Source organism: Falco punctatus (genome assembly GCF_963210335.1).
Source record: "Falco punctatus genome assembly, chromosome: 2".
NCBI lineage: Eukaryota > Metazoa > Chordata > Aves > Falconiformes > Falconidae > Falco > Falco punctatus.
Window position 1 is genome coordinate 76,035,130 of NC_137581.1, and position 24,171 is coordinate 76,059,300.

Consider the following 24,171-nt stretch of genomic DNA (forward strand, 5'->3'; position numbering starts at 1 on the left):
TTAACATCTTGATTTTTGCTCATCGGTGCAATCAGTCTGTAAATCAGTTAGATGGGTATAGTTTGTAAGTAGAATAGCTGACATCCTGTATCAAAATGCAAGTAGGTGTTTACTGTCATTTTTTAGTGTAGATTCACTGTAGGAGCCCAGTATTTATATGATGTCAGGAGAGTGAAAGTAAAGATTTTTATGTGTGGAGTTACACTACTGGCATATTTGTGGATTAAAAGAGGTTGAGGAGAGGTTTAGTTACTGGATATTTATCCAGACAAAGGGAACTACCCAGAGCTTGGCAAAGGTGAGCACACTGGATTTGCGTGATGCTACAGAGGGACAAATTGTCATGAAATGGGCAAGCGAGCATTTGGTATGGTTTGGGCAATGGTAGAAGACAGATAGCTTTTCTTTCCCCCTGTCTTAACCAGTGCTGCTGCATTTTGCTTTCTGTCAAAACCATGCCTTATTTTCCCTCAGAAACACGTCTGCTCCTTTCTCCTCGCTGTCTGAACTCTACTTCATGTACCTTCTTCAGAAAGTAGGACTTTTTCTCAGGTGCCACGCTGCTGCCATTAAAATCCCATCATGTTTTTAATACGTTGTTTCCCTCCACCGTCCTTTCGGGTATTTTGTTTTACAGTTGGCTATGAGACCAATTGGCTTTTATAATTGAGTCGTCATGAAAGTTACCCCAGAACAAGGGAAAACTCATTCAGGAGAAAGCCCCTCCCCTGGAGTAGAGCATGGGCACCGCATAGACTGGTTCTGCTGCAACCAGAATCAAACTGGAGCTGGTCAGGACTGAGCTTTGTGGGGCTGCCCAGCAAAACCAGCATAGCCCCGCCTTTCTGGCTGCTGGTTAATTAGCTGTTTGTATGGTGATGATTTTGACTCTTTGACTACATTCAGCTGTACAAAAAGTAGTGAATCAGCAGAGGTGTGTTTTTTCAAAGACATTTTGGGGTTCTGTTTCCAAGAGTGTTGTACAAAGCAGGAAGCTGGCTCCTTTCCCATGGGTATTTGCCCTTTCTCAGCTACTTTTTTTCATCTGGAATATGGTAATTTCAGGTTCCCTAATGCAGCTTAAGAGGAACTAGCATTACAAATTCTTTTCATAACTCTTCAGGTTATTGTGCATGTTGGGTGCACCTGCAGCAGTTTTTCTGGAGGCTGAGTACTCTTCCAGCAGTCTTCAATAAAACTGTCCTTGGGAGACTTTAGTTTGAAAGGCAATGATGCCAATCTTTTTCCTGAAAGAGCTATGCAAATTTTTTGAATGTGCAATCCTATTCATTTTTACTTCTCACTTTTTTTACTCTTTACTTTACTGGCTTTCCTTTCTGGCCATTCAGGTTGTCACCTTTTTAGAGCTTAGACTGCTAAAAAACCCACAAGGATCCTTTGAGCTGCTGATTAAAGAATAGCTTTGAAAACAACACCAGAATTAGTTTTGCTGCTTTGCTCCTGGAGAGGTGCTTGACAGAGCAGTAGTGTACTCTTTTTATGCCAGTGTTGGTTCTGACAACTGACAGGCCAAGTCTTGTTCCAGAAAGATGCAAACCAATAGTAATCAGCAATATAGAGTTGCCTTTTTTTTTATATAATCTAGTCATAATTCTTGAAGTCATCTTTTTGTCCATACTTTGGAAGTCTTAAAACTGCATGTGCACATAGTATTGTACGAGCCTTAAGCATCTATCTATTCTCAGTGTGGCTGCAGATCTCTGCAGTTTGCAGGCTAGTTTTAGGCAAAAAAAATGTTGAAGTAAAGTAAATGCCTTCAAAGGTACGTTCCTAGACCTTTTCCTATTTTTTATTTCTTCTCAGCTCACTGCTTCAGTAAAGCACCTCACCATGTGTTTTACTTTAAGCACAGGCTTAAACTCACGTGCTATTTAAGCCCTTCGCTAAACAGGGGACACTTTCCTGCTTCAGTCCCAGGACACAGCTTGGATTTCCTGCTGGCTGAAATGAGCAGGAACTTCTGATGAGATCAGCCTGCTGCCTAAGTTCAGCCGTACTGCCTCTGCCCCTTGAGTTTTGTCTTCATTAAAAAGCTGATCTTACCTGTGATCATCGCAGGCCAGGGTAAAGGATGGAAGTTTTCCTTGTCTGCTTTCTGCCTTCGGTCCCTGCTTGTCTGAAGTGAACCTTCGTTTCATAAGTCCTGTTGGGAGAGATGCAGCCTTCTTCAGAAATGTTGATAATTGCTGCATGAAGTGATTATCATGCAGCTGTGCCTGGGAATTTGCATGCTGTCTGTTTCATTTGGGGCTTGATTCATGTTTGTATACAGATGAATAACAAACCAGTCTATAGGACTCACGGCGTTCACAGATACAAAACATTGGAGTGTGGTGAATGATTTTCTGGACAAGGGGAGGAAAGGGATTTGGCCAATTAGTTGGAAAGCATAACTATATTAAAATTACATTATTAATAAATTCAGGTGAAATTTTACAAATGGTCTTCATTAAATAAAACTTAAGAGCTTTTTTTGAGGAAATATCACCTGTCAGTGTTAGGTCTAGATTCATCACAAAGATTGTTTTAGGCACAGTTGCCAAAATGGAGGAGGCAGTAGTAGTTGTATTGTTAGCCCTGTACTTAGGGCACTGGTGTGGGATGCAAGCAATTGAGGTTGAGATGTTACCTGGACCATAAGCGGAGGATTAGTGTGCATCTCTCTCCCAAGCCAGTTGCTCAGACGCAGAGTTACAGAATTATTCCTGCTCTCTCTTTGACACTGTTGACATATAATAATTACTTGCAAAGTGAGACAACATCAGAAAGATAAAATCCAAGGAGCCAGGAATATCCGGCAACCTTATGGTTAGGCAAGGTATTTGCTGTTATTTCCTATTGTAGCAGTATGTAGATTTTGAATGGTATTCGGTGGCCTCTGGTTCCCATGGATTTTGGGATCACTTGTGGAGTTAAGTGTGCTTTGAGAAACCAAAACGTTGTAGGTATTAAAAAGATGAAAAGGTGATGTGTCCCCTTCCCAGCATGGGTATAACAAATTATGCCCAGTCCTCATGTGAATCTGAGTTTTGGTTTTAATAACGCCCCTAAGAGTAAACCATTTTTTTGTTGATTAAAAAAAGTCTTAATTGTATTTATTAGATATCTTTACTATTGAACCAACTTTTTCTTCCATGTCTTCTTCCATTTGAAATCAGTTCTCTCCAGCACTTTGCTGCCCTGTTCACGGGAAGAGGATTAGGCAATTTTGTGATCACTCCGCTTACACAAACAATTCTGTCTTTTTGAGGCTCTTTACTTTGACGGGTACCAGCCAGGGTTAGCCATCCCAGAGACTCTGCATTTCGGCCTTATAGTTTCATATAGATCCATGCAAAATTATATTTATGGCTCTTTTGTAGAAATTTGTTTAAATATTGTGAAGCAGAAGTGATAATGGAAATTATTATTATGACCGCGTTTTTTAGGGTGCTTATCTGTGGTGAAGTCACTTTGAATTGGTGGTATCTGTATGCTTTTTAGCAAGAGACAGAGCCCTCTTCTTCAGAGGTAGTAAAGGGAGTAAGGTGAAATATAATGAAATATTACACATATCTTATGGAAAGGGAAGTGAAGCATAGAGACTTACTCCTGTGCTGTTGCTGACTGTACTCTCTTGTGTCTCCCCTAAAAAACTCCTACTGCTTTAAAAGTAAGAAATTGCATGTTCCTCTTGCCCAAGGAACATAAGTAAATGCCATGTGAAGGTTACTGATTATTTTCTCACTCAGATAATAAAATGTCACGCTGTGATAAGGACTTGTATGCATTTCCATTTGCAATGTCTGATTATTTACTGATAAAAGCCTGAAAAAGTTGAGTGACTCCATTCCAGTTGCTTTCAATAACACCCGCCTTGTCAGCACTAAAAGAAAGTGTTTTAATTCCTTCGTAAAAATATTTAGCTTCTCAAAACAAACAGTGGCAGCTTGCACAGCCTGCCACCAACACTGCCGTTGGGGGTCCTCCCTGCGAGGAGCCTGGGGCTGGCGCACTGGTTGGCTGAGGGACGTGCCATGGGCAGGGAGATGGTTATTGTGAAGCCTTGCAGACTGGTGGAGGTGCAAAGGTGGTATTTCCCATCTTGTTTTTTTCTGCTTCATATGCTGAAATTTTAGCACATGCATGCATATCCAAATAAACTAGAAATGTAATTGTTACAGAACAAAGTAAACTATAGTAGGACTGGAGTCACAGATGCATGCCCATCACAAATGCATGCCCTTTCCCAGGTTATTCAAATGGAGTAGTTACAGAGAAGTTAAACATTTACTCAGATTTCAGAAAAATTCTCATTTGTGTCTTGGACAATCATGAGATTTACCTGGCAGTCACTTTTGAAATTATTTTTGAAAACTATTACAGAACCTGAGTGTTTTGTAAAAAAAAATCAAGTTTCTTTCCATAATGGTGGCAGATGAAACTTGGAACAGGATCCAGATGTACCCTAAAGACTTAAAAATTTTGGGGTCTATACTGCCTGCAAAAATGAACACACTACCAACCCCTCAGCAAAACCATCAGCCTCCTTTTTGCCCGGAGCACCCCTAGGAGCTGGGGGTTCCCCAGGGGGATGAGACAACAGGGACAGTCCTTGTTTTGACAAATATCAATGTTATAGCTGATTGGTTTGCAGTATGATTTGTGTGGTATAGCTTTATTTAAAAATTGTATTTTAATTAGCAGTACTATGTTTCTCATAATTTCCCAAAGCCTGTAAATGGAAGTGAGGTGGTAGGGAGGGCAGGATGAAGAACAGCCTTGAATTTGAATTTGCCTTGGGAAGGGAATGAATAGACTTCAGCCCCCTCTCCATCAATCCGACGGGTTTTTGCTAGTACTTGTGTCCAGTTTTTAACTGCTCTCTCAGGACACATCTTTGCCAGTTGCCACTGGAACTGACAGGGGTTTTATGCGCTATTTTACCTAATAATTTGAATTATTTTCCATGTGGACCAAAATATCACATACTGTTGGAGGGCGAAAAAACACACACTCATAATCTTTCACTTTCACCTCTTGATTTAAATATCAGCATTTAGAATATCATTGGCAAATTATTTTCTTAAGCCTTCAGTGACCTACTCCCTGAAGCTGCATAAATTAGCTTATCTATTGGGTATTTCTTATTTATTTACTTATTCAGTTACAGCACAAATCAGGTATTTTATATATGCATGTAGGTTTTGTATTTAAGTTAAAACAGCACGGCTGTGTGTTGCAAGTATCATATGGTGAAGTGTAAAACAGGATGTGTCATTGAAATACCAGTTAATCTGTTTTTCCCAGGCCTATAATGTGTTCGAGAATATAATGCTCTTTTGTTGAAGTAATTCCCTGTAAGAATTTAAAAAGGATATAAGATTTTTGTCTCCACGTAGAATGTTCAGCTGGCATCTTGCCATGTTATTAAATACGGATTAGAAATAGCATTGAGGTATTTAAACATAATTCTTGTAACAGGATAAATAGCTAATAGCATTTGCTTTGCTGCTTGTGCACTTGTGACCTGGTAATGTTCCCATTAACACAAACACAGACAGCACGAACTCTGGAGGCAGAATTCACAGCAGAAGGAAATTTGGTTTTTGAATTAGTTGGTGTAAGATTAAAGCCAGTGATCTGTAACTGGGCAGCATTTTCCAGCCTCTGTTTTCACCTGTGTTCAGTTAAAAGGCTCTTGGTTTTCTCAGACTTCTGGCAAGTTTTTGAAAATAATCTTGAATCTTAAAATTAAAGAATGGATAAGGATTAGAGCTGTGTATTTTTATTAATTAGCCGGCATATTTCTGCCGTGTTTAACTAGATGATGGCATTCCCTCTCCTCACTTCAGGGGGAGTGGAGCAGGGGCACCTCTGCAGCCATTCCCCTTCGCCTTTGCTTGAAACCTCTTCTGAATAAACCACTTTATTTATTTTTTACAAGCAATGGAGATTTTGTCACATCTCTCATTAAAATAAAATGGTTTTAGTTTTGGAGGAATGGCCCTGAGTACTTACGTTGCTTTGAAAAGTCTCATTCACTGTGTGTAATACACGTATAATTCATTATCATTGTGTACTAAAAAAGTAAACAAAAAGTGGCTGACAGTAATGCTATTTTGAGTGAGATGCAAAACAAGTATAATTCATGCAATATAACAATACCTTGTATATGAGAATGATATTCCTAAATTGAGCAAAATTAATTTAAATTAATTATTAAATTAAATTAATTATTAAATTAAATTAAATGCTAAATTGTAGCTAAAGTTTTTTTGCTAGACACAAGTTAATTTTCCTATTCATGTTTACATTTAGTTTTCCTTGCCTTGCCTCTGTTCTCCTTACCATGCACAGTTCCTGGAAGCTTGCTTGTAACTGTCATCTAGAGTAAGCGCTGTAAAATAAGAGAGATATAAATAATAATACATTGATAATTATGATGGGATAAAGTACTATTTGTTGACATAATCTTCCAAGCTGTTTAAGGAAAAAGGTGACGTGCCACAAAGGGTTACTATATTCATGTATTGTTGCTGGTGGCTAGGCATCTAAAAATACAGCAGAAAGGACATTTACTTTGCCTTAAATTGTTTAGGATCTACGAAGAAAAGGCTGTGCGTGATTGCCACACTTCAACCTGGAGATGGAAACCTGGGAAAATGCTGAATTTTGCCCAGCTGTCTACCAGGGCTTGCTGCCCCCCATCCCTTGGTGCCTGGCTGCAGGAGATGGGGCACGGGAAGCACCGCAGGCTACTTCCCAGGTGGGCATCCTTGCGGCTGGAGTGTGAGACAAAGATCTCCCCTTGCAGCTGAAGCAGCCCCAGGGAAACCTCTTTCTGATGCCCCCCAAATGCTGGTGTTGCCACAGGTGCATACAATTTCCCTTTCCCTCTCCCTGCAGTGCTGTGTGAGAGGATCTGCTTGTGCAAGGAGCCTCCTTCAGGCAGCTCAGCTTGGGATAGCCAGGCCTTGTTACTCAAAGTATTGATTGATTATTTAAGCAAATTATTGGTGAGCTCACGAAGCAGTGCATTCCTGGTCGCTGATTGCTTTTGCAATCACATACTTTACCACATACTTATTATGCTGTGGATGGCAGGCAGCTAGATGCAGGCATCCTCTAGGTTTAATTAGTTGCCATCCCATCATGAGAGCTACCGGTGGTTTTGCTCTGAAGCCAGGCTCAGCATGGTCCCAGGTTATGCTAAATACCGTAGCTTTATTTGAAGACCTGGTATAACTAGCTGTAAGATATCTGAGAAAATAAACCGGTAATTTTCACTTTTCCTTTGTAATTTCATTTGATTTTAGGGTATTTTTTTAAAAAGCACCTACTGACTGCCTTTAACTGCCTGGTAGAGAGCCACAGCTGTAGTTGAAAATACCTGTGACAATGTGAAGGACCTGACCCAAGGCCAGGAACAGCAGTGTGTGTAACATCGCAGAGCTGGTTTACTCTTACAAGACTGCATACACATAGAAGTGTAATCTTTAATCTCTTTAATGTATATAGGAGTGAATATAAGTAAAACCACAGCCACTGTGTGTTACAAGACATCACACACTTTAATTTTCACCTGCGCTCTCTTGTGTTTTGTTCGCTTTACAGAATTATCATTTAATGGTTCATTTATTTATAATCTTTGCCAGAACTGGAAGGGCAGGGTGCAGGCAGACCCACTGCTTGGTAGAAGTACTGGGCAGACTGTGATACTGAAATCAAAAGTAAGTGGGTATTTCATCTAAGTAACAGGAGTGAGCTTGGGCCTTTTGTTTTTCATTATTTATAAAGTAACTGGACAAAGGTAAAAAGTTTATTACCACAAAGTTGCTTCTTAATGAAGGAAAACTTCTTCCTATGCATCAAAAGCATTTAATTACTTACTAAGTAATTAATTTCAGCAATAATTACTTACCCAGCAGACCATGAGTAAGTAAATAATACGGTGAAAGTTAGAATAAAGGAGGCTTTCTCTCCTCTGAAATGGCTGCTGACATGTAGGGGAGGGAGAGACCTGAAACCGGAGGAAATTACAGCTTCAGACTACTTTTCCTTTCTGTCATCTAGAGAGGATTAGAATTTCCAGATGTATATAACCCCTTTAAGCCGTGGCCACTGCTCACTACATAAAAACAGGGTCAAGGGAAATATCCCATAAAGAAACTCCAACACACTATTAATCCCTCAACATGAACTGAGGACTAAGAGCATTCAAAGAACCATTTCTAGCGAAGATCCTTACTGAGTATATGAATTATATATGAATGAAATGAAACAAAGTAATCATAGTAAGTTAATGCAAAGACTGCATGAAAGAAAGTATAGTATCATTTCAGAAACCTAACAGAATGAGAAAAGCCTTAATAATGAAATTGTTAGAAGATGTTATGAAATGCTAATAGGTGGCCGGGTCAGGAGACCTAAATCTTGTCCAAGCTTCAGATATTAAAATGTGAGGTAGCAAGCGTTTAATTATTTCTGCAGGTAGGAGCTCAGCCTGAACCCACATTCAGTGCTAGAAGAGCCCTAAATTGTCATCCTGTTCGTAGGCAGACTCAACCTTTAGCCTACTTTTAAAATCCGTGGTCACACAAAAACCAGTTTAATGGTGTTCTGTGGTCAGTTGAAACTGTGCAGGTGAGAAGTTAATTCCTTTCACTGCCTTGCACCTACACTCATTTCCCTTAATTCTCCTTCCCTTGGCATCTCTTTTTGGCCTAACTTTGGCCTAGCTAAAAGCAGCTTTTTATAAAAAGACTTCCAAAAATCCTTTGGCGTTCCCACATCCCCACTAATGGCCTACATATATGTTTTCTGTGGGTTGTTTAGGTTAGGAGCAGTCTTCTCATTCTGTATGTGTACACTACTTACTTTTTAGTGCCTAGATGCTACTAGAAAGGTCTACATTTCCCTGTCTCTGTGAGGAAAAAAAGAGAGCTGGGCTAAGATATCCTCCTGCCTGAGGATCCTAGGCACGCCTTTTCCATACGTCTATATTTGCATCGATATGGCAGCTGCTCTGTGCCCTGGAGCTCGACACCCTAAGATATCGTCTGTGTAGCCAGTTTTGTGGATGGATGGGCGTTAACATCTGATGGGTACCAACAGCTGCTGGGGGGTTTCAGCAGTTGATCTGGCTTTTAGTCAAGAGGATTGACTCTGCATGCTGTGCCCCAGCAGCGGCCAACCCCAAGCACCAGAGCAGCCTCCTGGTGTCTGGCCCAGGCAATTAGCAACTTAGACCTGTCTGAAAGTTACCACTCCTCATCACCAATCTTTTGGTGGCTCGTAATCTTCCAAGTATCCTCATCTTTGAATCAACATCTCACCCTTTGATGGTATTGCTTTTGCAGGTAGGAGACTTTTGCCCTGTCCATTGCTGCCGTTGTTCGGCTAGATGGCATTCTGGTACCGTCACGCCTGTACCTTCTTTTGATTATCCGCCATCAGGCCAGGTGGTGGCAGAGATACCTCCTGTACTGGGTTCGGCCTGAGCTGCTTGGATGTCCTCGCTGTCCGAGAGGATGCTGCTGCTGCTGTAGCCATCCTGGGTTGCATTTGGATCCTGTAGCTGCCTCAAGACTTGTGTCCCATTGCAGCTCAGACTCTGTTGCCTTTTGCCAGTGCTGTGTGAGGCTGCTGGGCTGAGGAGAGTGCTTTTTCAGTTGCCATCCCCAGGATCCATGCGTTGCTCCTTGTATTCTGTAAGTTGGGCAGTTGTACCTGACCAGTGGATGAATGCTGGCCCGTAGTAGCATGTGTCCATCCCTAGTTTTAAGTATCCATCAAACATAAAGTGTCAGCAGTTAGATTTGCAGTGAATTGCTCAAGCCACTTTAAATAAAATGCCATTTTCTGGTAACTGCTCTCCTGTTCTTCCTCAAAAGAGGATAACCACTGCCACCATTTACTTTTTGCTGTCTGGCTAATCGTAACATATGGACTCTCTTCATTGCCAGCAGCATCCTACCCTTTCTGGTGTCTGGCTGGAGCTCGCTGTCAGAGATACCATATACATAATCTATTGCCTTTTCCAAGGGATCATTCAATTATTTTAGAGTGTAAACTCTGTTTGGGATAGCTGCTGCTGTTTACCGAGCAGTACCTTTCCCTTCCATTGTTGCCCCAGATTTTGCTACACACATTGTTTTCACTTGGGACACAGCCAGTGACACGGAATACAAAAGCGTGGCACTTGCCATTGTCTTGTCCTTGGAGTGATGTCCATGTCATGCAAAGAAACAACAGGCAGCAAGGAACCTTGCAGCAGAGAAGAAGTTCAAGTCCGTGCTGAAAAGGATCAAATCTCATCTTGAAACAATTTTTTTTTCCTTTTGTGCTGTCACATATGCACATATGTATTGCTACACCTGCTAATCCTGCTGGAAGCATGGTTCAAAACCTTGTGGTGTGGTGGTCAGTAGGAACCCCTCCAGCTGTCATCTAGAAATATTCACGGCCAGTTTGCACCCATTTGTTTTTGTTTCAGCATCACCCCCAACTATCAGGGGAAAAATTTTCTTTGCACTGAATCTTTGCTCAGTCTTTGCTTTCCAAATTTAAATAAGAAGAGATTTTCCTGCCCTCTGTTGTAAAATATGTTCCTCATTTTCATTGTCATGTTAATAGCACTTGACTGAGTTTGATTTAATCTTTCATGAAGGCGGAGGATCAGATTTTTGCAGAGAACTCTTCAGGACCATGTACAGTGTCTTGTGCTGTGGCTTGAACGCAGCCCTGCCTCCATGGAAGTGCCAGCTTTGTTGTAATCCAAAACATCACCTTTTCCCTACAACTCCCTCAGGCAGTTGGGTCAGACACGCTGGGAATAATGCACTCCAGTCTGGTTTTTTTCTGCAGTTATCTCTAGCTGGTAAGTAGTCTCCAAGGGTGGGATTCAGCTCCCCTAAATTAAGATGCCTCAACTCTACAGGGCTGTTTAGTGCTGTACTGGGAGAAAGCAGGGCTACCAGAGAGCATGTCATCCCAAGTGAGTGGGTGAGTGAGACTAGCAAGATCGTGGATCCTCAAGGAGTATGTCTGTCTCTCCGTGTATACATATATCTGTCTCTATTAACCAGAGACATGTTTTTTCTGGCTGACTCTATGCAAGTCGGCTTCCAGCTTCTGTGTGTAACGTAACAGTTTGTATCCATTTTTACCACTCTTCCAGGGTTATCAGTTTGTGGGGTATTCAATCTGTTCCAAAAAGCCCTGGTGGTGCTGCCACTGTTCCTGCCTCCTGGGTTGCAGGCTCAATTTGCAGGTCTGGTTGTTATCATTAGGTAATTCTCCAGCATCTTTGACTGAAACTTGTCCTTGTGTTTTACTGAAATGCCAGACAGGACCTCCAAGGCTCCCTCCTGGGCCAGTGTGCATTTTTATTTTTTTAGAGGGGGAGTAAAATAACAGGAAAGCCAGCATACCAAATCACTTCCAGCTGCCCTGGTGCTCTAGAAGACGTGCTTTTTGGTACATCACATTCTGCTCTGTTCCGTGGGACTCTGCACTGCTGCCTCTCCCTGTAGCACATGGCATCCATTGGCGTGGATGGAGAAGGCTTCATGTTTCTGTAACAAAACCAGGCTCTTCCCTCTGGGGTAGTAGCACACCACAGTTAAACCAAGGGCACACAAATTGAGTTGTGAATTCCTCCTCCAAGTTTCCTTCCTGCAGTTCTGCCTGCACCTGTATTCAGGTTTTATGCAGTTTGCTAATCTGGGCACCTTACCGTTTTTATTATGCCCTCTTCTCAAAGTGCCTCAGTTTGCAGACTGGATCATTAAGGTGTAAAGTCAACTGGTGCTCTACTTTGTCATTGCGCTTCCCTTACTGAGTGCACAGGACTTATAATGAAAGTGTGCTTTCTTCTGACAACAAAATTAAATCCACTTGAGCTACCATAATTGGCTGAATTTCAGGTTGTCATTCAAGAGGGCATTTAGTAGATACAAAACTTAATGGACATATCTTTCCATTTGCAGTTGGTGAGCCAGCTTACTTGTTTAAAAGTTACAGGCATGCCTAAATCTATTGACTGATTGTGACTTGATTGAGAGGTGGGAGAGAGTGGAAGACAACCAGAGGCCTGTGGGTCCATTTTTTGGGTGACTATCCAGATTACTAATTTTTCATGCCCTGTGTTGCAATAGATCTTACATTGGCATGGTCTCCTTTGGGTGGGTGGTCATGGGGATCCTTTCAGTCTTGCATTGTGTGGTCTCACGACTGAGACCGTACCTTGAACCACTCAAACACCTGCTTGAGGAGGGGTATATAAAATAAGAACTTGTCTATGATGTAGCTGGAGGCTGCACTTGTGGCAGTCTTTGCAGCCCTAACTTGGTCCTTCTTAGGTAGGGGGTGGTGTGGTGGTGTGTAGAGAAGAGGATCGTTCCTGCTCAGGTGGAAAAGGGCCATGCTTCCTAGAGGGCTGGAGTTCAACATGGACACTCTTCTGTTTGAAGACTCAGCTACTCAACTACTAGAAACTGTTTGCATTGGAAGGAGAGCTCTCAGGGTTTGTCCCCATTTGCATTTGAGTCAGCAGGGGCAGAATTCCAGCTTCAGCGGGAAAAAGGGGACTTGCAAGTGACATCATAGGAGAGGATGGTGAAAGTCAAACCACCCCTTCATTCTTTAGAGGAAACGTTTTAGTGTACTTGCTCCTTTCTTTCCCTGTGTGCTTTTTGGTCTTAGCACCTTAAAAGGAGAAAGAAGCTATTTTTAGCAGAGTGTTTCTAGTTGCATTTGCTGTTGTCTCCTTAACCTGAAAGCTTAATTAGGGTTTAGGATGAAAAGTGTGTTACTGAACTTGCTTGTTCAAAGTTGTAATCCTTTAAGTATGTTTGGTGTTTTCTGAACCCTGTAATACTGTACAAAATAAAAGGTAGATGTTGCTAATACTTCTTAATAAAAAATAAAATAAATTTTCTTTTATAACAAAAATCCTTATGTCACACTTTCAATATCAAGGTGCTTATTTTTCTCTTAAAGAGTGAAAGGTAAGGGGAAATCATTTTTTTTTTACTTGAAGGAGAGTCTTAACACAGCTTTCTCATTGAACTTAACTATTGTGGATGACACACACAGCAAGAGTCTACCCTGGCAAGTACCAAAAATACAATTTATGTGCAGGAATCACAACTACCAGAAACATTTTAAAAATTAATATTTCTGTTATTTGGCTGAGAAATTAGACAGCAGCTGGAAGCATCTGTTTTAAGGGTTGGATATTAGCGGGTAGACAGAGCTACATGACTGTTTAGAAGATTGGAAAAATAAGTGGCAAAATTTTTATTTTTCCATTAAAACGTGTTTTAAATTACAGATGCTTTATCTTAAAACTTAGCCTGGAAGTACAATTTTAGCATCTCAAGTACTCTCAAGAGTGCCATTAGCAAAAAGCAAGGCGTCTTGCTGCAGAGGTGGCTCCAAGGCAGAACCTCTCTTGGTATGTGCCAACCTCCGAGGCTGCCACTGCGCATGGAGCCAACAGCAGAAGTCAAGATTTCCATTTCGAGTCCAGTAGGTGGCATCAAAAGAGTTCTCTAAAATTCAGTGCCTGGGTGTTCGTGCACTACCCTTTAGGCCATGAAATGAACACAATGTTTAGATACAGAAAATTCCAGGTAATCTGTCTCTTCCTCGCAAAAAGCATAAGTTTGAATGTGAGCTGACCCAAATGACATGCCTGTGGTGCTTCTGTGCCTAGCACAGAACTTCATATGTTACTAAATGCATTATAGTTGCCTTCAGTGAACCAGAATGACTTGTAACTATATTTTTATTGTAATCATGACAGAAGTAATATTGCCAATTTTAGGGTTTTTCAGTGTTACAGGAATCTGCATGAATACTGTAGCAGGCATCAAGATTTCAAAACATATTTTGTATCCTCAAAGAGGAGATGCTTGTTGTTTTTTAATTAAAACAATATATCTGTCATAGCACACTAACAGAACATAGTTATGTCTAGAAAATAGACATTTTTGAGTGTAGCTACAGACAAATCCACATGCTTCTCAGAACTGATTGCCAAGGCCGAAGGAGGTCTTTGTGCTGGTGGGAGTATGGGAATGCTGTCATACTACTTCCCTCTGTCTGCCTGCCTGTTATCTTAAAAAAATGGCTTGGACACTTCAAGGTAAACCAGAGGGCAGTGGGATTTCATCTCAGGGGTGAGGAGGAGAGGGGAGGCACTGGGAGCTCCCCTCCCCTTTCTCCTTGGCCATCGTGCAGCCAAGTTCAATGGCTGGTCCCAGCAGTGCCGTAGGGCAGGACACAGAGCTGTCTGCCACAGGGGCCTTTCTTGCATTGCTACTACATGTGCAGAGCCAGCAGTAGCTACTCATAGCAGCTGCTGCCATCAGGCTGGCATTGCAGGTCTTGGTTGAGGGCAAGAGTCGATGCTAGGAATGCAGTGAGCTCAGTTAATCCATGCCAGTGCAGAACAAATGAGTCTCTAGAAGGAATTAAAGCAAAATAGCTGTTGGTCTTGAAAGTCGCACCCAGACTTAAAGTTACTGCCCACAGGCAGCCCAAGCCTGTGAACTCCTTGTAGTTTTTCAGGCAGTAGCTTTGAGACAGTTGCTGTGGTTCCTATTCTTTGACAGGAGATCAAATGGGTTGTAAAATAGGAGAGGGGAGTTGTTGGTGTGCTGTGAGAATGAAGAGCACACGAAAACTGCCTAGTAGCTGAGGATCGAATATGGAAACTTGGAGGAAAGTCCCAGTTCAGGCTGAGACAGCTAGCTCAGCAGAACAGGCAAGGGCAGATCCATGATGTTGGTCCCAGCTGGACGGTTCATTGTCTCCCACTAGGCAGTGGTTCTGCTCCACTTGCTGGATAAACCTGCCTCTTAGCCAGCATAAATATGGAGAAGGAGGTAACTTAGCTCCCTTGTGTCAAAGAAAGAAATGGAACTGGAGTTCAGCTTTTTTGGGAAAAAAAAAAAAAAAAAGTTATGCTCCTTGTTTTCTTTTTTATTGTAGCTTCAAAGGGATTATATAATTATATGAAAACAAATAAAAAGCCTTCTCTGCTCCTTTTGAAATGTTTCTTCTGTGCCTAACCTTCAAAAGGAAACAAAAAGTCCAGGAAAAACAATTTCTACTCATCGTGATTTTGAAGGCACAGGACATTTGAGGTCAACAGAAGAACCTTCAAAAACCTGGTTCCTGAGATGTTTGGACAGAAACAGTACAAAACAGTACAAAACAAATTCTTACAACAGCTCCAGGGGCAAAGCAACTCCAGCTCAGGGAGGACCCTAACTACTGGCTTAAGAATGGGATATGGTGTGTGGCCCCCGGGTAAAGTCACTGTCATTATCCTTTTGCTATGGATGAGGGTGTGGAGGCAGGTGACCTCTTCAAGGCCACTCAGAAAAGCAGAGCTACTGAATCAAGGTGGCAGCAGCAGCTCCAGAAACTGAATATAGTTCTTGTGAGACCCTCTTTAATACCTTGTGCAGAAGGTCTCCCTGCCTTGTGAAATTAGCCTAAAGGCATGGTGGTGCTCCTGCCCGTGAGCTTAAGCAGCAGTGGAAAGAAGGGTGTGGAGATCTTTTCCCTTTCCCAGTCTCTTTGAGTAAGACCCAGAACAGCAACAACAACAATAAAAAAAGACTAAAGAGAGTGTGGAACAGTGGAAAACGAATGAAAATAGAGTGTAGGCTAATAATCCCATTAAGTATTGGCACATGATTATGGAGAGCTGTCATAGGTTGATACTGTCACAATATACGATCGCTGCCCAGGGCTCTGAAGGCTCTGAATGGAAGTGTCTCTGCACGGCCAGACATTCTTCTCCTCTGCAGCTATGGCTGTCTTAATTGTTTGATTAATGAACTCATTAAATCCTAGTATTACTAGAAAAAGCACATTGACCTCCTGACCAATCACAATTAAAACGTAAATGCCACTTACTCAAGACACTGGCTAGCCATCTATTTAAGCAGCAGAAGAGCGTAAAAAACAACTTTGTGTTTTGGGGATTTGCCCCACTTCACCCACGAGATCTGGATGTTTAGAGAATGTCACACTGATCGCAGGCGGAGGCCAACTTGCAGCATTGCCTACAATTACACCAGCATTTGCCTGGTTATTAAGATTATAACCAGTCTGGAAACACAATCCTCCGTTGAATCAACAGCAAGAGACTTCGGCTGACTTCACTGGAGTTAAGATTTCGCCCTGAATCTTGTGAGGAAGACTAATTAAATTCTGTGCGTGTATCAAGCACAGCTGAAAGTTACACATCTCTGAGCAGTCCTGTGGAGGAAAATGCAGCGCGTTTTGCTCCCAGGCTGCAATGCCCTTAGCTGCGTTATCTTCCTGGGGGTATTAATATGGGACAGGCCGGTCTTTTTTGGTTCCCTGACTGCTGCGTCACGTCCCTGCAAAGTAAGATGTCGACACACAGTCTCACCTCTGTAAAAAAAACACCCTTGCTTTGTTGGAAAGTACATTATCGCATGATGACGGCATACTTCAGCTATTGTGTTGCTCGATACACAGCTATAAAGCTATTTCAGTGTCCCAGCTTGTGATTTTTGAGTGGCTGGTGTCATCACAGCAGACTCTTTGTTTGGAAACTTGAACAAGCACCTTTGGCATGTGTCACTGATGCTGTTATGCCCAGTAGGAATTGTAGCTCCCCGAACTAGATGAGCTGAGTTTGGAGAACAGAATAGTCTCCTCTAATCCAATATGTGAGCTGAGGTATCTGAAGGCAGTTCAGTTAGCTGTATTCACCCTGTTTTCTGCAGAAGGCCAAAATATCAGCGTTCTGGGCTTTCAGCAAAGGTTACAGGAAACTATAGCATCTTTGAGCTGCCAGTTCAAGCCATGTCAAGGTCTGAATCAGATTTGGTGCTCAAGGTTTTGCAGTCACTTCAGGCTGCCGGTCACTGTTACAGTAGGGAAGTGTTTAATCACTGCGTGGGCTACTGTCATTTGCCTCCAGCTCTGCAGAACTGAAGGAAACCTGGAGATATCCACCACCAGCCCTGGTGTGGCAAGTCTATAGAGATTTGTCCTCCCTTCACCTCTCACCCAGAGCTCAAGCCCTTGGGGACTAAATGGTTTTCAGCTTCCTAAAGCTTGATGTGGTTCATCAGCTTCCCAGTTGTCCTCACCTGAATGGCTGTGGCCATCCTTACTGTAGGACCGCAGCGGCCAAGGCTTTTGACTGAGTAACTCCCAAAGATCTGCCTGTTGTTCTTAGTCCAGGCACACCAACCCTAGGGGACGTGGCCCCGTCTTAGATGTTGGGATGTACCGCACAGCCTGGATAGCATGGGCTTTTAGACTAGAATTATATTGATGAAGTGCACCAGTGGTTTCACAAGGAAACTGCTCGGGAGATTTCCTCCTTCGCCTGTGAGAAGGGTCGTGGCCACATCGTAAATGGGGAAACATGCTAGTCTCTGTGAATTTAGTTTCTGCTGTAAAAGCCCAGTGTTTACCATAACCACTGGAGACAGCAAAGCTGGGCAAACGCTGCAGCACTTCACTAGAGACCATGGCACCAGCATTGCACAGAACACAGTTAAGATGGCAGTACACTATTAAATGTCCCTTGTAGGCAGCATGGGATGGGAGACAGCACAGTACGTGAAGGTCAGGTGCCTTTTGGACTTCATTGGCATGTTTAACATTATCAGAACTAGCCCACAGAAGTAGTCAAAAAGTACCAAATAAACAATCATCTCAGTTGTTACAGTTGGCAGAGCATTGCTGTCATCAGTGATGCTTAATCTTGTTTTATTCAATTCCTTGGCGTTCAATTTTTTTTTTTTCTGTTTTTTGAAAGGTTGCTAGCAGGCTGAGAGGCATGAAGGTAAAAGGCTGAGATATTCACTGTTTGCTATTTTATCCATTGCAAAACAGAAAACAGTAGTGCTGTAGTGAATTTTCCTCCCAAGCAGATATGGATGTTAAAATGTTTGCACTTAGAAACAAGACAGGACAGGAGGTTGCTTCCCTAAATCTCCAGGGCTGCCAGTCCCTCACCTTCCTGGTCGCCTATATGTCATTCCAGTTGGGGACAAACTGGGACTGAGTGTCTGCTTCGTGCCTGGTTTGTCATGGTCACGGGTCTGTCCTGAGCCAGGTCTCTGGCTCTACCTATGGATAGATATTTCCTCAGAAGAGCAGGCTGGGACCGCCGTGTCCAGCTCCCTGAACTGTACTGTCACCAAGGTGATGGGGGACAAAATGAAGCAACAGCTGTGTTTCCTTAGCTCCCACAACAGAAGTTAGAGGGAATCAAAGTTTTAGCATTTAACAGCCAGCAGAAGATAGTAATTGATCAGGAAAAATTCACTCTGCTGTCACTCTTGATCACATAGCTCTTCTTGACCCCAGGGCTTACCTGGAATGTTCTCCAAATGGTACCTGAATCCTGCTGAGGTTATTTATTTTTTCCTGTCAAAGCCTGAATAAAAATATCAAATCAGATACAGGAATGTATTTTCTGGACACGTGTTCTTCCTTTCCCAGACCATAGCAATCAGTTACTATAAGATTATTTCATCACAGACTTTTTTTAATGGTTGAAATTCCTCTATAATAAACTGTTTAAGACACCAAAGCCCAGCCCAGGGTGGTACCAGGTTGGGCTGCTGTCCCCAAGGTGTTTCCCTGACACCCATCTCAGGCAGGCAGTGGGCTGTGGGCAGCACAGCCGGTGCGAGGGCAGTGGGCTGGGGGGTGGTGGCAGCAGCACCCCCACTGCCAGAGAGCAAACGGCAGCTGGAAAGGAGCTGGCAGGAGCCAACTCATCACTAGATGTACCTGCCTGCCTCTTCCAGACACGGCACATCTGAAACAACGTCTCCTGGCTGCTGCTTCTCCCCTCAGTGCAGCCTGGCAGAGGGTGGGGGTGCCCATTGCTGGCACCAAGGGGTCACAGTAATACCCTTCAGCCCCCTTTTTTTCCTTGGGGGATGGGTAACGCTTGACGTAAGAGGCAGGATGAGACAAAATGGTGGTGTCATGTATTTAGTTCTGTTTTAAGCACATGCTAGCAGCATTTCTAGTCTCATTTTTGTGAAACACACAGTAGTTTTTTATCTTCTTGTTGCTGTAAACTGTACAGCACTGGAAAGCAGTGCCCCGAGTAGGAGGAAAAATACAATGGTAGCTTTTGACCAGCTTTCATTTTTGCCGCCTACAAAACAAGACTTTTCTAACACAGCAGTCCAGCTGTTTTAGCATTTCTAAAATTTTTCTTCCCCTGGTAGTGTTTAAGGCAATAGGCTATTCTGGATTTCACTGCCGACAAAGCCAGTGGTTGTTGCAGTACCAGAGGCAGAAAGCAGCAGGGAGTTACCAGAGCAGAATCCTCCGGGTTGATAGGCAGGATAGGACGGTTTCTCAATCCACAGGAGCGTCCCTCCTCATGCGTCCCTCAAGCTCCGTGGCAGAAACCTGCCTGCTCCAGACCAGGTGCTCGTTTCCAGACATAGAGCTCTTTGTGAAGGTGAGCACTGTAAAGCGGTCCAACAACAGTGTGTGTTTGTGGAGGACTTTTTACTGTATTTGAGATTCATTTGATAGTGTCAAGGAAGGTGGAAGAGCAAGCAGGGCTGGTTTCATTAACATGTGTTGTTTGGTTATAAGGTCTGGAAACCTAAATGAACTAACCTATTAACTAAGTAAATTATACATCTGTTGGTTTGGGTTTTTTTTTACCTCTGTGCCCTTACGTTTAATCTAAGTTTTAAAACTGCTTAAGGAGAATCGTATGAAAGGCTTAAAAATTAGGCCTCTGGTCTCTTCCAACAGTGTTGTGTAAGCCAAACTTAGCAGCTATGCAAGACTTCACCTCCTTGTTATGAAGCCTCTTAACAAAATGCAATGCAAGGTATGTGAGAGCAACACTTCTATGGCCACGCACACAGCGAGTTGCACGTCATGTGCTTTACACTGACACCTGATGATTTGTTTAGCCAAAAAGGAAAGACCTTTATTACAGGGGCACACAGAAAGAGAGGTTATGTGACTTGGATACGGCCGCAGTTCAGTCTTAAAAGTGGGAGCCTGGTGTCTGTAACAAGGAGGATTATCCAGGGGGCTGGGGCACTTCTGCTTCATTAGCCCTCAGGTCAGCAAAGCTCTAAGACAGGTGGGTTCGGCTGGAGCAAGGCTACTGCCGAACTTCCCTCCTTCTCCGTGGCCCTCATCGTTGCTTAGTTTGAGAGTCTTATTTGATATATTCTGTTTATGCCCTTAAGTGCTTTAGATGTTACATCTCAACTTATGCTGGTAATCTTTCTTTGTTTCCTCTGATCGTAAACTGATTTAATGTGTTTTAATCTTGCAGTGACTTAGGTAGATTAATGTTCGCATTGACAAATGAGGTGGAGACTATTTCCTTTGGAAGGACTGCTGTGATTTCAGTTTTATTTTCTAACTTGTGACAATATTAATTATGCATTTTAATGAAAAACTACATCTCCAAAATGACAGGATTCTTCATCATATCTGTGTGCATGTTTGGAGGAGGATATAAAGAAATTTTGCAGGAAAATAAGTATTAGTAGAGATGACTAATATGCTATAGGTGCTCATAGCAGATCTGGGTTTTCTCCTTTCCTACTGCATCTGCTGTCAAATTTTGCTAGCATCACAGATGTATGTATACTTTTTTTTTTTTTTTAATTGTAGGCTGGCAGTGATGGGGAAAGTATTGGAAATTGCCCGTTCTCTCAGCGTCTCTTTATGATTCTGTGGCTAAAAGGTGTCATATTTAATGTCACAACCGTGGATTTGAAAAGGTGAGATTGTAAACAGAATTCTCCTTTTCAGAACAACTTTTCCAAAATGGTGATTCTAGAGGGTGATTCTCTTCTGATAGATTTGAAATGTGCACCATGGCTTGGCATTGCATTAACAATCTGATGCCTGATTTCTCTTTAGGGTTCACTAGTATAAAGTGGACTAACTCCTTTGAAGCAGTTGGGATTTTAACCTGTTTTTCAGTAGGTCTCTGTAACATACCACAGAAGATTTTAGGGTTTTTTTTAAGCATTTCAGAGCACATTCAGATATGGGTTCACGAATTTTCACACCACCAGTGTGAAGCAGCTGGCTAAGTTTTATTTTGTAACAAAGAGCAGCCTGCCATTTTAAAGGTGAAACAGTTCATTGCGATTAAGTGTAGAAATTTCAAATGTGGTTCCTGTTCGGATTAACCCCATCTCTTTCCTCTCATCAGAAAGCCTGCTGACCTGCAGAACCTTGCCCCAGGAACAAACCCCCCCTTCATGACATTTGATGGTGAAGTGAAAACTGATGTCAATAAGATCGAGGAGTTCTTGGAAGAAAAGCTAGCACCGCCCCGGTACTGTATTTCTGACTGCGTCTCTTGCTTTTAGCCCCTCACAGCCCTCAACAGGGGTCAGTGACCGAACCCCCTCGGCTTCGGCAGGTCATGCCCGCAGCGAGCTGCACGTGCTGTAATTGCATGTTGGGAGGCTCACGGGGGCTGGTACGGCCACCGCAGTGGAGCTTGCATGGAGGGGTAACTCTGGCTGGTGTGAAACGGTGCTGAAGCCCAGCACCATGCCAGGGGTGGCCCTGGGGTGGCTCTGAGATGCCGGTGGCACTCCTCCTGCTGATCTTGCCTTTGCCCCGAGATCACTGCTGTGCCACCACAGTTGTTCCCAAGGCATGATATCCATGTCACTGCAGCAAGCATGTGCAGAAGCCTGTGTGCCACTGCAGAAACCTGACCTCTTTTCCACCTGTGTTTGTTCAAGGTTTCCCTCTTCACACTATACAAATAATTACACTTACTGGGAGCAGGTAGTTGGAAGAAAAGGGCAGAGAAAGCCTCCCACATGGCAGACATAGCTGGGCTCATTTTGAGTGGCCAGGTGGGACATCTTGGTGCACACCAGGGTCTGAGTTTTGTACTTGTCCTTCCCCGCCCCAGCAGCAATTCCCACCGCACCCCAAACCCTGCTGTCCCACCATGAGCAGCATCATGTCCCCCACCCACGCACCTTCTCTCCCCCAGGACAGCAGCCCCCTTGGCAGCGCTCCCTTCTCAAGCAGCTGAACCTGACTTAAACTGGGCAAGCAGCTCCCCCCCTCCACTTTTCCCTTCCTATTTGCCCCTGGCAGCAGCAGCTACTGGACTGGCTGCTCTGAGCTTGCTGATGCACGAGGGGTCCAGGTGAGGAGGCTGGGAGGAGCAGCAGCTAGTGTGAGTAGGGACTTTCCCTCCATTCCTTCTCACGGCAGAAGCCATGCTCCACACAGCCTCACCTCCAGTGGAGGAGGCCTGGGAGAGGCGCTGGGCTGTTTGGGCAGTGTTTGCAGCCTTACAGTCATCTCCCGTCTCCCTCAGGAAAAGGTAATCATCCACATGGTTTAGGTATGGTTTAAAATTAATTACTAAGTCATTTGTAGTCCTATGTGGCTGCGTATTGTGACGCTGCACTGTAAATAATATATGTTAGTGGAGACGAAAATAAAGGCTAGTCATGTAACTTCTTTTTGTTTCTCTTAACTCCTCAGGTATCCCAAACTTGCACCGAACCACCCTGAGTCAAACTCTGCAGGAAATGATGTGTTTGCAAAATTCTCTGCATTCATAAAGAACCCAAGAAAAGATGCTAATGAAAGTACGTGCTGCAGTCCTTTTTTCGGCCCTGGTAGCTACTGGGAGAAATTAGAGCTGTACAATTCTAGTACACTGTGCTGGAGATACCTCATTTACAGCTTAGGTTAAACAGTCATTTTCCAGAGCGTAAAGACTGTGGAAATCTGGCCTATTCACTCTCTTATTTGAGGATTCCCAAAGTTAGTTTACACAGCTACCACTGTCAGCATGGGAGCACCAGGTGCAGCTCCTCCTTGTTTCTTCAGCTCTCAAGCCTGTAAGGCTACGCCTTCCGCACAGCTCTGCCAAAAGCACAGCCCACTTGAACTGAGATCTGGCCTTTCTACACCATTTCCATAAATAATGAGGACTCTAGCCCCATGGCAAGTCTTTCTAGAGCAGGACCCTCACTACCACCATGCCTTAACTCACCTCTTTCCAGAGTTTCCCATACACCCCAAAGTGGCATCCCACTGGTTTGCTGTCATCACTCCCAGCCTTACTGTCCTACCTGTGGGCAAGCACTTGCTCCGTGGCTCCCAAGGCAGGAGTCGATGTGAAGATGGAGTGACTCTGCTGGGCCACTCTGCAAAAGCACGCTCCACAGAGGTGTCTGAGGAGCCCTTTTTGGTAACACAGCTCCAGTCTGGTTTTTCTCAGAACTCCCTTTAGCTACTTAAAGCTCTTATCCCAGCATTAAATTTTAAGCCTAGGATAAAGGAATTGCAGGAACTGGCATGGCAAGGTGTTTGCAAGCTGGGTTGGTGCCAGGAGACAAGATGCAGGAATTGCCTTTCTGCTTGGTGTCAGAGAGACCTTGGTACAGACTTAAATGACCTTTTTATTGTCTTAACCTAGATTTGGAAAAATCTTTGCTTAAAGCCCTGAGGAAGCTGGACAACTATTTAAATAGCCCCTTGCCTGATGAAATCGATGCTTACAGCACTGAGGAGATCACTGTTTCCAGCCGGAAGTTCCTGGATGGAGATGAGCTCACCTTAGCGGATTGCAACCTCCTACCAAAGCTCCATATAATCAAGGTTTGCATTTGCTTTTTAGCTTCCCAAAGAGCAGGGTGGCACAGAGGCTTAAGTCCTTTTCTAAAAAGCAAAGGATGCTGTATCTGTTCTGAGGGCACACAGCAGCTGTGTAGGGACATTGAATGCTAATGAGCAAGGCTGTTTCATTACAGCACAGCTAGGCAGATCCTCGTATTGGTGGCTCTGGACCCAGAATATCTGATTTCATGTCTGGGCTGTGACTGCAGTCTCTAGGCCTCTCGCAAGTATGAAACAGGTTCCTATACTCAGTGCTGTTGAGAAGTGTTTTCATTTGCATTTCATTTACAAAGTGCTCATGACCATGGACCGGCAAGGTTAAATTATTTTTTCCATGCCAATTCAAGAATCCAGCAAAAGCTGAAATTAAGATCTGTCTTCCTCACCTTTCATCCAACTCTTGCTTTGCCGAATATCACCACTAGTACCCATAATACTGGCAGGGTAACCACCGCCCGCTGCCTTCCAGCCAAGGCTCCCAGCCTG

The 24,171-nt window shown here is 43.4% G+C and overlaps 1 protein-coding gene across 3 annotated transcripts in view; it reads left to right on the top strand.

Annotated features, from left to right (window-relative positions):
• CLIC6 (chloride intracellular channel 6) overlaps positions 1-24,171 on the top strand; it is a 36,641-nt gene that overhangs the window by 6,709 nt on the left and 5,761 nt on the right. For all 3 annotated transcript variants that reach the window (XM_080374711.1, XM_080374712.1, XM_080374713.1), the window contains 4 exons: positions 20,686-20,795; positions 21,236-21,361; positions 22,543-22,649; positions 23,486-23,667. In XM_080374711.1, coding sequence (XP_080230837.1) covers positions 20,686-20,795; positions 21,236-21,361; positions 22,543-22,649; positions 23,486-23,667 — 525 coding nt within the window. The remainder of the gene's footprint in view (positions 1-20,685; positions 20,796-21,235; positions 21,362-22,542; positions 22,650-23,485; positions 23,668-24,171) is intronic.